The 13,425-nt window shown below is 42.0% G+C and overlaps 1 protein-coding gene across 1 annotated transcript; it reads right to left on the minus strand.

The window, feature by feature from the left end:
- Nucleotides 1-2,319: 2,319 nt before the first annotated feature.
- gata6 (GATA binding protein 6) lies at nt 2,320-6,164 on the minus strand. Its single transcript, XM_079569081.1, has 7 exons — nt 6,115-6,164; nt 4,697-5,580; nt 4,088-4,260; nt 3,470-3,595; nt 3,240-3,327; nt 3,055-3,152; nt 2,320-2,519 (listed from the first exon to the last, which is right to left on the minus strand). Exons 2-7 carry the CDS (start codon nt 5,523-5,525, stop codon nt 2,376-2,378), a joined length of 1,458 nt encoding a protein of 485 aa, XP_079425207.1. The 5' UTR covers nt 5,526-5,580; nt 6,115-6,164; the 3' UTR covers nt 2,320-2,375.
- Nucleotides 6,165-13,425: the final 7,261 nt, after the last annotated feature.

Consider the following 13,425-nt stretch of genomic DNA (forward strand, 5'->3'; position numbering starts at 1 on the left):
TTAAGAGATGAAAGTTCTGAAACAAAAATGGCATAGAAAGACGGAGACATCCATTTTCCAAGGATCGGACTGGACTTGGCCATGGCTCTAATACAGAGAATATACAGGTGATTTCACAGCACAGCAGCAAAGTAGCAACACAAACCAAATGAGTGTCAAATCTACATTGTTTTTATTTGTTTTGGCACAGTCCAGATTGTTGAGTGTCTTTTTTAGATAAAAAAAAAAAGGCTATTATTTTCCAAAGGGGCGGATTTTTTTAATAGGCTATGGCAGTGGTAACAAAATGAGTTCTATCGCAAAAGTGAAAGTGATGAGTGCCATTAAAAAAAAAAATCACCACCTCACATTGTACCCACAGCGGTATGTGGCTCAACAATTGAACAAAAACATAATCTTGTAAATAACTCAATGCCCATAATAATAAGTTTGCACGCCATTACTCATTGTTTACCTTTTCATTTGTTGAATAATAACATTATCGCCCATAACTTCCACTCGCCTGTGCTCTCCTAAAAGCATAAAGTGCAAAAAGCTGTACCTTGAGTGGTGGTGCAACCTTGCAAATTCCTCCCTGGTCAATAAACTCAATACGTCGAGAACAGACAGATAAGGCTAAGTCCAGACGTAAATCTTTAGCATCTCGAGGATCTTTCATGTCTTGCTCAAAGGCTGCGTCGGGCCGCGTACAGTAAACAGTGTGACAGCTACTTTGAGCCGCCGCTTGAGGAGGGAGTCTGGAGAGTGCTCTGGGCTTTCGAGTCTTTAGTGCACGGGGGCTTCTGGTAAAGACGAGCATTAAAAACACGTCAGTGACAACAAAGGCGGGTTGCGGGTGAAAAATGGGGATGTATAAGTGGGAAGCGTATGGGAGTCAAAGGGACAGGGGGGAAAGAATAGGGCAAATGAAAGCGCGATACAGGCAATTTCTATCTAATGCTAAATGTATGGAGACGATCTTTGGAGAGCAGGAATGACAGTCAACAGGCAAAGATGTTTTTTGTGTATTTGTGATACATTCAGTTTTAAAAAAAAAGTAATAAAGACTTGGCACAATGTACAAAAGGTCTGATTTTCAAAATTAGAGATGGTCGTCGCAGCTTCAAAGTCACATTCATCCAGTAGCACAAGCCATTTCTCTTTGGTTTTCATTCTTGTACACACACTATCTTGATTTGTTAAAAGACTTGAATTACCCGGCTGGATTTATTTGACAACAAGCGTTAGCAAATTCTCACAAAAGAAAACATCTCTCCATTAAATTACCTGCTTTATTTATGCATTCGACGGCCATTTAAATCCCCCAGACCAGACATCAAACTGACACAAAGTGATGCTGGATTAATTTTGAAAAATAAATAATTGCAGAGAAAAAAAAATACACTGATTGTCGAAGGAAACTGTGAGTTAAAAATAAAAATCAGATCGCCGACTTTGATGTGTAAATGAATGAGAGGAGATTGGAGTCCGCCCCCCTCAGCAGGAGCTCACAGACCTATATTACCACACAGAGGCACCACTATCACACAAAATGATCATTCAGGGATCGCTTTGTCATCTTTATTTGCTCTTTCCACCTTTGGTCTGTTAATCCAGTCACAATAGAAATGATCCGCCACTGTTTAAAATGGCCGCGATGCCCGTGGTACATGTTTGCATTGTCAAAGCAAAGTATACAGGTTCCCGTAGTGCAACAGTCCTCTTTGTAACAAAAAGGTCGACTATTGTGGGTTGTTCAAATAAGCAAGGCGACCGCTTTACATGTCAAAGAAAAGTACCGCAATGTCAGCTACAGGAAAAATGGGGATTTGATTATATGACAGATAATAATTTAAGTCATTTATACCCTGTTTGAACCAGTAAGAGCTTTCAGTGGAACAGATTTTGCCTTTAAAAGAAACACAACAAAAGGTTCTACTCTATAATGATATTTTTATTAACAATCACAGCCAAAAAAAAAATGGTAGATTTATAAATATATTTTCTATCCCTTTTGATTTGTAAAAGTCGTCTTTGCGTGATTCCAGTTGTGGGAGAAGAAGCATAACTTGTCCAGGAAGTTGTTGTGCTTGAAACGGCACGTTCGATGTCCAAGAGAGAAAATCCCTTATGTACAGTATGAGAACATGTGCATGGGAGAGAGATACCAGTGCCTCCTGAAAAGCCATCCACAGCAAGAAAATTGATCATTCTGGCCAAATTCCCAAAATCTGGAAGTCAGATATTCCCAGCTTGAGAAGAAAGTCGGGCACTTCCAAAGAAGGAAACATCGAATGCTCCGGGATATTTCCGAATGACAGTGTGCTTGGACCAGGGATTAAAGTCTTTATGAAGGGAGAGGGGCATGAAGGGAGGGGAGGGTTGGGGGGGGGAGGTCAGGCTAAAGCCATAGGGCACCACGGCTCGCCCCGCACCGAGGAGACGTCCTGGGATAGGCTGGTGTACAGGGCGTCCTGTCCCGAATACTTCACCGACGACACAGTGCCCTCCGTTGAACTGGACAGGACAGAGGAGCTGACCTGTGCGGAGAACAGGGGGGAATTAGTTGATCGAATGATTTGAGATCGGATAGGTCTTTATTGTCACTGCAAAAGTAATCACTAATCATTTTGAGAGCAAAACAGAATGAAAAACATGCAACATCAATAAAAAAATCTGTATAAGTAAAAAAAAAAAGAGATTCAAAAATGTATGTTTAGAAATGTTGGCTTTGCTTTTTTTTTATTAAGTGAAAAATCTATTTCAAATGCACTTTGGACATTCATTGTTTTAGTTTAAAAATGTAAATGAACTATTAAACAATAATAATAATAATGATAATAATAATAATGATAATAATAATAATAACTAACATCTATATTTTCAGTGCTTTCTAATTATTCCATGGATCATTGCGATGTAAATGATAATACTGCATAAAGCCGTGTTAACTCATAAGACATAAATACTTTGTGATGTCTCTTTGATGACACATCAGATACTGAGTGATCCATATTTCTGTGGTATAAATGAGATGTATATTTTGAATACGTGTTGAATGTGCGTTATGGTCACCTGTGCCGCGGGAGAGCTGGTTTTGGAGCAGTCCTCAGAGTTGGACGAAGACGTGGATGTAGGAGTCATGGAAACAGTGTTATTGTTGTTACTGCTTCCTATAAAAAAATTAAAATGTTAGACTTTGATTTATTACTTTTAATAAGGCACTTTCATTTTTGAAGCAATAATTAACACTGACTGACCAGAGGAGCCTTTGGATTGTTTGGCAGTTTTGGGTTTTCTTTTTCTGGTCTGGATTCCCTCTTTTTTCATGGCAAGTGGTCGAGGAACCTGTGATGTTTGTCATAAATTAAATTACATTACACTCAATTAAAATGCATTCACACAATTATATTTAAAATAATTTCAATATTACATTTGAAATCTTCTGTTGAGTATTATTTTTTAAGACATAATAGATATTAACACTGACCCCGTGTAGTTTTGTGTAGAGGCCACACGCGTTGCACACTGGTTCGCCCTCCGCGTTTCTGCGCCACAAAGTGGTCGTGCTCGTTTGGCAGTTTGCGCAGGACAAGCCGATTCTTCTGGACGTCGACTGGTGACATGAAACAACATACAACTATTACTATGATTATTCCAAGTGTGTTTGTGTTTTACATCAGGAAGCAATACTGACAGGTCGACGCTTTGTCCCAAAGTCACTATTATCCCCACATTGTGTGCATTCAAACCCAATTTCCCAACAATAACACAAGATCTACTTGTGTATGGTCTTTACAGAACTCTGCCATGAGTAAAACTAATAAATGGAATGAGTTACGCCATGTTACGTCGCATTTTTTTTTAAAAACGTCGTGCGTAAAGTGTGCGTAAAAGCACATGTGAAAATTAACGATATCGATGGAGAACATTATAGTTCACAAATGTTAAAACCATTTAATTTGGATTTAACATTTCAGAATATGGGCCGATTCTAATTTTTAAAGGATGATTTTCAAGGTCGCCCTAACTATAGGATTTTGGCAGAGACAACGCAGCATAGATGCAAAATGTCGTGATGCAGAAAATGCAACTGTCCATCACTCACCGTCCTTTTCTGTGGTTTGATGAGCGGCCGGCTCAGTCCGTTCATTTTGCTGTACAGGCCGCAGGCGTTACACAGAAAGTGTCCGGTGCCGTCGCGCCTCCAAAGCGGCGTAGAGATAGAACCGCAGTTCACGCACTCCCGACTCTCGCCCATGTCGTCCAGAAGGTCGGACACTGCAGAAAGAGCGATGAAAATAGCCATGAGCAAATAATAATAATGGTTTTGTACATTGAGATACGAACTAAAGTTCCTCAATTACGCTTCATTAATTTAAAGACTTTCCGGGAAAATGATTCAGCCAATGTAGGTTTAGTTTATTGCATGAGGCAAATCTTCAGGCCTTAGAAACCAGAAAATACATCTCACAAACACACAGAAAACGTGTTCTGGTTATATACTGTAATTTTAGATAACTCGTTCAGTAGCTTCTAAATATACAATTTCATATGACTTTATTTATTTTGAAAATAATGTAACGATGCTACAATACATTACATTATATTATATTATATTATGTTTTAGTTTATAATGTCATGAAATTGAAAATAGCTTTCAATTGGCTGCTGTAGCATAAAAAGTAGGAGCAGCCTTTTGTAGGTATGAGCTCACCTCCGTTGGGGCCTCTGATGAGGGGCGCGCTTCTGCTCTGCAGCGTGTGCAGCATGGTGTTGTCGAAGGGGCTGCTGGTCCAGGGTGACGGGAGCTGAGACAGCTGCGGGGTCACGTATGGGGAGTAAGGACTGGGGTAGGTCCCGCTGAGGCTCCGGGAGAGGCCGTACTGGTCCCTGCTGCCCACGTTCAGAGTGTTACTGTAGGCTGTGTCCCGGGACGTGCCGTTGCTCATGGGCGGACTGGGGGGGTAATGGAAGCGGCTGGCCGCATGTGGGCTACCCGTGCTGTAAGAAGGGCTCTCGGGAGCGGACTGGGACCATACTGAGTGACTGGACACGTGGCTGGGCTGCGTGCCACCAGCCTGGAGGTACGACAGGTTCGGGATCATGGACCCCACGCGGGAGCTGGGCACGTACACAGGGGAGTTTGGACTGGAGTGCATGCTGTAACCCCCCGAGGAGGACTCGTATCCGGAGGGCGTCTGCGCTGCGGCGATGGCCAGTGTCTGGTACATTTCGCTGGGGTCCACGAGGAGGCCTGTTTTGTGCGAGCTCCCGGACAGCACCAGTTTGCTGCCCTGGTCTAAGTCCGTAAACAGCGGCATGTCCTCGGACGCGCCCAGCCCGTTGTTGTGGTGTCCGAAGTGGACGTAGGAGTGTCGCCTGTGGCTCAGCGCGTCCAGCTCGCTTTGAGCCACCGCGGTCCGGAGCTCATCCCCCGTGGGGCCGTCCCTCCTGTCACCGGGCAGGTAGCTCTCAGCCGGCGACCCTGGGCTGCTGGACACTTCGCGCTTAACCATGGACCAGCTGTTTTCGCCCAGGTCCATCCAGGAATATTTCCAAACACGGAAGAGTTAAGTAATGCGCAGGGACTAGTCCACCCTGCAACAGGAGAGATCCAACTTTAGAGACGAAAAAATGCGTTTTTACCCCGAATCCCGATCAGCGGAATCTGAACATGAACGCAACCTCTGCGTAAACTTCACTTTACTAAATTTCACCGACATGTTACAGGCTAAAAACGAAACATCAGATCATTATTTTCATGCCATTGTCGTGCGCTCTGTCTGTCCAATAAAGACGCACTGATTGCCATCACTCCTATCAAGCGCCCTTAAGAGGTGAAGGATCCATCCGTGTCAAATCACTGTCCTCCCACATAGTGCACACCAATGCGCGCACACATACACACATGTAGAGATAGGAAACAAAACGCAATAAGTCTTCACAGCAATGAGATAACCGTTTGATAAGACCCTCAGCAGATAAGAGCGAGAGGCTGGCTTAACAGGGCGATAAAACTATACTCCGAAAAGAGAGAGTCCACAGCGGTGCGCCACTACCCCAGATGTTCCAACATCTGCGCGTCCGCGGTCAAGATACAGAAACAAGAAGCAGCAGATTTTTCAAACTTACCTACTAGACTCGTGCCATAAGACGGACAGAAGTTTGGTTATAGCGATCCGCTGCTTGTCTTGGGAGTAATGGGAAAAGTTAAGTGCGTGCGCTCTGACGGAGTTTATGAGAGGAGGCGCTTACGCTGGCGGCGGCTGCACGAGGCGGACCAATCATGTGCGTCCTGAGCGCTCGAGACTCGTCGGGGGGTGCCAGCCTGTGAAATCCTCCGATCAATCACACAGTGCTTCGCCTCTTGATCAGGTCTTGAACTGAAAAAAAAAAAAAAAAAATCATTTACATTTAACCCGGAACGATGGTTTGCATGTCCATTTGCCACGTGCTTTTTTCGTTAAGCATAATAATAAAAGTAGACGAGGTTATACAGCTATCTATAGGTCTACTTTCCATAGGCCACTGTAGCCTACACAATGATAAACAGGCCGACATTTATAGTTAAAAATAAATCCAGCTATTTTACCAACATACAGTCTCCAAAGCGTTGTTTTTATATTATCTTTTCTTTTTAAACTGTTTGCGTCAAGCCTATTGATTTAATACAAAAATCTTTCCACTAAAATTAGATGGAACCATTTGACAAGATCTGGCATAAATGTCCCTCTCTCTCGCCATACTTTGGGGACCTTATTGGCCTTGTGTTGGTTTATACTATCCCATGCTCTCTTTGTTTATTCTCCTCCCTCCCCGCGATCAACAAAGCCCCCTGCTAATTAGTTTATTTAAGTCAGACGCCTGTATGGAGGCTTGGGTAGGGGGGGGGGGGGGGGGGGGAGAACCACGAACTCGGGCTTTGAACGCTGGTGATTCGCTCAGGCCCCAATAAACAACAAGGCCAAAAGCGATGATCAAAAGTGAGAGGTGTCAATCGAATCATCCATGTACGACAGCCCTTGTGGCGCGTGTTCACGAGGAGAGCAAGTTTTTTTGCCTTGCACCTATTTTTCCACAACTCGTGGGCTCGATTACCACGTCCAAGCTCGACACCGAACCATTGGCGAAATAAAATAACATCAATGCCTCAAGAACTGGGTAAATTGTCATAAAATAGCCTTTATGTAAATTATGTTCAAGACAAGCAACAACATTAAGTGGGCCTCGTCTAACTGCTTAAACTCTCCACTTTATATATAGCACTTTTCGTTTATTTTGGATTGTATGTATTTTATTGTATTATTAATAATATTTTTTTGTTTGCTATTGACCTGATTAAAAGGGCTATTGATACCAGAATCGTATTGATTATACCAGAAGCCCTGTTGTCAATGGCTACACTCAAATTAGCATAAAAATTAATGGGATTAAAACTCGTAATCACACACGATGGCGCATACTGACACTGTTGCATCATTCTGTGGAGTATAAATACCCTATAGTATTTCTGGACGTGTGTGAGAGTGGGCCCCTCGCGCACCATCCCGCCGCATGCACCCCGTGGCCTGCGTGTTCGTCCCGGGACGCTGCCTCCTCAGTTGTCACGGAGGCGCGAGAGCCTGTACAGAGTCCTGTTGTGTGTGTGTGTGAGTGTGTGTTTTTGCGCGGACCCCCTTTCCACCGATTAGGCGCGAGAGGCGTGATGAATGAGGTGTTTTCGTTATGATGTCAAAGTGTGCGGCTCCGACACAGGGAGGGGAAAGTGGCAGGACGCCGCCCTGTCTCCACATTATCCAGAGACGGTCAAAGCGCTGGGCCCGCGTGTCTCAGGCCGCTAATCGAGTTACATTTATCACACGGCGCTTTAAGGCAGGTTTAGCGCACGGGCCACCGCGGCTCAGTTCATTCAAAAGTGTTCAATCTGACTTTACGCATGCGTTTTTTTGTTTTTTCTCCCGATGTGCCTTATAGTCGGCCCCTCAGGTGTCAGTGCCTTGTGTACAGACTCGATAACGATTATCTCTTACACTCCGCTCTTATTAGAGGTCTATAGTGCAAAGGCCTGTTGCTGCAATGGCTGTAGGCTAAAGTAAGACATGCACAACTCAGCTTTTTTGTGTGTTTGTGTTTGTGTTTTCAGGGCACGTGCTGAGGATTAGCCCACAATTACTGTTCAGTTATTTGTGTCTAATTAATTTAACTGCTCATTGCTTTGGAGGAGTTGCATTCTTAACAAAATAATAAAGATATTAAAGATGAAATTGCACAAGGCTAAATAACAGATTCTGAAAAGATGAAGAGTAAAAGCAAAGCCATGCTGCACTCATTTTACGACAGATATTCAAATATCTAAATAAACCACACCAAATATCAGCTATACTGTATTCAAGAACAAGAATAACCTACTATAAAGTGAGGCAGTGTGATTCCAGTTTACTCTTTTATAGCTATATTTAGTTTATACTTTCGCTTGAACGTTTGAGCAACACTAAACTCATTCTTAAACTCGTGGAAATAAAATGCTACTTTAAATATGTACCTGAAGAACACTTCTGGTGAGGGAAGCTGTGCAAAATTACTGTAAATTTAAATATGTTTAATTATGTTGCAGAATAATCAAATCAAATCAAATAGTGTAAGGGTGCTAAATTTACTTCAGAGTCTTTTTTCAACCCACTGACCTATTTGCACTTATTTTATAGAGAACAATACACTTGTTTTAAAACACACACACACACACACACACACACACACACACACACTAAAACACAATCCCACGCCACATGCTCAGGCCTCTCTTGCTTGTTCGTTGGGAGAGGTCCAGTTGCAAAGGCTGCTGGGAGACGGTGAGTTCAGACTGTTTGAAGTGGTAGATGATTAAACGGCTTGGACAGGTGTAAAACTAACCTTTGGTGTTTTGGACATGAACCATTCACGTTAACCTGCTAATTCCCCAAATTGGTCATCACACAGAGGCAGAAAAAAAACAAGATACAAACTTTAAGCTAAAGCCACTTTTATCTTTGTGTTTTGAAAATAATTCCTTGTTTATCATCTTTGTGCCGTTGTGTCAAATCAGAATGACACAGACTGTGAGACCCATACGAGCCGCAGTCTCCAAACACTATCTCACATCGTGTCATGCCATGGATATCGTGAACCTTTTTTAATCATCAGTGATACGCGTTAGGACAGTATAGGCCCGGCTGATGCGATGGGCGCCATATGAGCGAGTTCAGGCGCTGTGACGTGACGGGACATCGAGCCAATACACATTTTATTAACATCACTTGGGGACAAATCATGTTGAATACACACACAGAGGCAACTGCATTATGTCCTGGTCCCAAAGATGAATTCAATACTTACATATACAAGAACTTACAGTGATATCAGTTAAATGGAGAATTAGTCAGTGACAATGTGTAAGCTCATGCATCAGGCAGTAATTTATTCTCCGAGTACCCCCGAACTTGAAGATCTTGCCAAAAATTTAACAAAGAGAGCTCCTAAACATAGATTAATCAGTATTTAGTAGAAAATTATGTTAAAAATGTAGCTAAAATACTCTCAAAGTAAAATCTGCTACTGAAAAACATAACTTTTCTTTGAAAGTTACATTGAAATTCAACCCAGTTGCGCCTTATTTTTTTTCAATCTGAGGTTAATCCATGTACCCCCAGGTTGGCAAACACCGCCATATATTAAAGGTGTAACAATAGAATTAAAAATCACAATAAAAGCACGTCAGAATGTAACATTTGTCATTTAATTCGAAACAATTTTGCATTAGTGAATCAGAAAACAGAATGTACAGACTTGAGTTGTTCACTTTTCATTCATTTCCCAAACTTAGATATATTAACAGTTATAACTGAACTTGTATTGTTATTACAAACTCGATCATTCCATGAAACTAAATTGAATTGAGGGTGTTTGTTCTGAGTGACTTTCCTATCAGAGGAGTTCCATCACTAATAATACTAAGCCTTCAAGAATGTTATTGCATATTATGGGATTTGTTGATATTTTCAGCAACATGAAAACATCTTGTGGTCCCAAACAGTAGCTTATGTCAGAGTTGTGTATTTTCTAATGAAAGTCTTTCCTTCTCATCTTCCAATACACTATTTAAGCAAATGCCCTTTTCCAGCTTTGAGGGTGGAATACACAAGTTAATAGTTTCCAGGTCATTAGTTGTTGGTCTATTTGCATTGCCATGGCATGATTCACACCTTGATAAAGTCTGGAAACGCAGTGGCGGAAAGTTCATTGTGGACGTCGTGTTTTCGAATCCGTGTCATGTATTTATACTGTGAATAACACGGGAAAGGCTGGGGCGTCTTTTTTGGGGGAACCAGGAGCCCATCAGTCTGCCCTATCACTTTAATGGAGCCACCTCCAAATAGCCCTCAGTCAGATAAACTTAAGTGTTTAAAAAGCCATTCATCCACTAAACAAGATAAGACGCCCAAGTGAGCAGTTTCACACACTATACCTGCTCACACGCGGCACAACTGTAACTGCGGCCACCGACCAGTTTGGTGATCGTTAAGATAACTCAGAACTCTGGTCAGATGTTGATTTTCTCGCTTTTCAGACCGATATATGATAGTGCTGGGCCGGAAGAAATGTAAAATTTGTTTTATTTTGAGAACTGAGGAGGCCCTGTAATGGCTCATTTGTTTCAGTGAGTTCAGTTTGGTAGCTTGTGAAAAAATAATAATAATAATAATAATAAATATCTAAACTGAACTGAACTGAATCTCATCCCAGATTGTCTTTGTACAAAAACGTAACTTCACTTTTATTCAGGTTTGGAATCATTTCTACTAATTCCGAGATTTGTGGCTTTGTGGATGGACTTTTATCCCCCATTGGACACAAATAGTCTGTCACATTTGGATATTGAACTTGAGCAGCAAGGTGAATTTATATCAAAGGGTTCTCAATTTGACGGGTCGCAATTGGCAAAATTAAAACGCCTGCAGTAATTTAAAAATAAATTTATACCAGTCTCTGTGACACCACTATTTTACTATTACTTGTTTCCACATTTTCCCCTGAGAGTTCTTCAGAGCCACTGTAACAAGTGCGTTTCTCCATTGTGAGATCAGTCACTATCTTATCCATGGTTTATACAGGCAGCAGCAAGTCCCAGCTACTAGCAATGCCAAACGACCATATTCTTCCACAAACACACACAAAATAAAAATCTGTGCATATTTTGATTCTCAACATTAAGACATCCCATCAAATTAATTAATGAGGGGAAATTTTTGAAAATCAAGAGGAAAACAACAGAAAAAGTTAGTGAGTAAATCATTGTGAAGTGAGTCAGATTCTCATTCACTTTATTAGCGCTTTGCAGTTCCCACATTGGGGGGAAAAAATGTGCAAGGAGCTCAAAGTGCGATATCAACACATAAAAGGACACAATATATAAACAAACAGATGCCACATTAAAAGCTTAACGATAAGATACTGTACAATAAAAGTCCATACAAAGAAATAAAAGGGCCTTGTTTAAATGGGCTGGATGCAAGTTGGCCATTTCATACTCACCACTGCCACCTCAGGTCATACATGTAACTGCACTTTCTATATTAAACTCGTGCATGAGGCAATTCGGACCCGAAGTAACCCGAAGTTGAGTGACAGTGCAGGATTTTAGAGGCAGTTGTGATGAATAGGTCTGGGCTCATTCTACACCTTAGGACATGGCTGGAATATGTAGGGGAAGGAAAATACATAACTTTAACATTTTTAAACTCTGTATAGTCCCTTTAAGGTGACACAGGAGAGCTCTAGCCTCGGCGCCATCTTGGAATGTATTTTGAGTCATAATTTTTGTATTTCAGATGAACTTACAAAGCAATATTAGTCAAAAAATGTCATAATTGTCCAAGAAATGTAGATTTAATAACCGTTTGAATCCAATTGAATGCTTTTTATTGACATTAAAGGCCTTTTAATGATTTGTTTTTTAATACCCCACAAAACCCTGTTATCTCATGTCATTTAGCACCTCATATTTTAGTTTTCTCTACAATGGTAATGCGCCAGGATCCATTGAAAGCCATAAACCTGGAATCTTATAATAATATTTGTTAGATTTGTTAGATAAGTCTAGGAGCCCTATAGGAATGCTGCACTGCCATATGAAACAGTAATGACTTTAACAGTATCTAATCATCTCTTCTTGGACTCGGCCACCCCTGGTCCGAGCGGCTGGAAAAGTGCACCTCATCTCTGCTTCTGTGGACGCATGGCGGTCTTTGTTATTGTTCCCGCGCTGTCTCCATCCTGTGGCCTGCCTCGCGCCCGCCTCTGTTTTGTCTTTTGGGCTGAAGGTTAGGCCTGGGACGCGCTGTGACTTCCCCTGAATCAGCTGTTTGGTGCCAGCGGTGTATAGTGTCAGGGTATATGGAGAGAAAACAGCCTTGGACTATAGGGGAGGGGCGTCGCTACAGATAGGGCAGAGACAGAGGGAGACAGTGTGTGGTGGTTAAAGTGTTGGGACGGAGAGGAGCTGGAGGAAAGAGGGGGAGGTGTGGACGGATCCTTGGGACTGGCACCGGAGAGGAGCAGGAGTGTCTTCATGTGTCAAGGTCTGTGGAGGATCATCTGCGGCAGAGGATTTGAGGAATACACTGCCTCACCAAAAAAGAAAAAATGTCAACAACAGCAACAAACAAACATGCTCCAATATTTAGCTTTGATTACATTTTGATTACAATTTTTCACAAATATCTTGTATTGATGATGGTAGACTTTGACCACTGTGCAAAGCCTCTTCCAGCACATCCCAAAGATCCTCAATAGAGTTAACCTCTTAACCCCCACATGAACGGAGCGCAGTTTCTCCAGGATGGCAAAAGTCAAAAAGCAACAATAAAGCAACAAAAAAACGATAGAAACACGACTAGAGTGATGAAAAAGCAACAAAAAAAATGAGATGAAAAAGTGACAAAAACATGACAAAAAAGCGACGATAAAAAGCAACAAAAAACTACAAAAACTCATCTGAAATGTGACAAAAACGCAGCAAAAGAGTGACAAAAAATCGAAACTTCCACCGTTTTTGTATATTGCACTTGTAGTTGTAAATTGCCTTTTGTTGTGTAATTTTAATTGTGTAGAACTACAGATGGGAATTAGCATAGTGCTCTTTTTAATGCAACAGCACACTGTCCTTTCAATAAAGTAAACTAAAAACACAGAAGGCGACATCCATCCATCCATTTACTTCTGTTTTAACCGGGGCCGGGTCACGGAGGCAGCAATCTCAGCAGAGACTGACTTCTTGACTTCCCGATCCACGCACACCTCCTCCAGCTGTTCTGAGGAGACCCTGAGATGACACCAGGCCAGCCCGGAGACATAGTCCCACCAGCGTGTCCTGGGCCTTCCACGAGGCCTCGTCCCACTAGGACATGC

This window comes from Gobius niger (assembly GCF_951799975.1).
Source record: "Gobius niger genome assembly, chromosome: 13".
Lineage (NCBI taxonomy): Eukaryota > Metazoa > Chordata > Actinopteri > Gobiiformes > Gobiidae > Gobius > Gobius niger.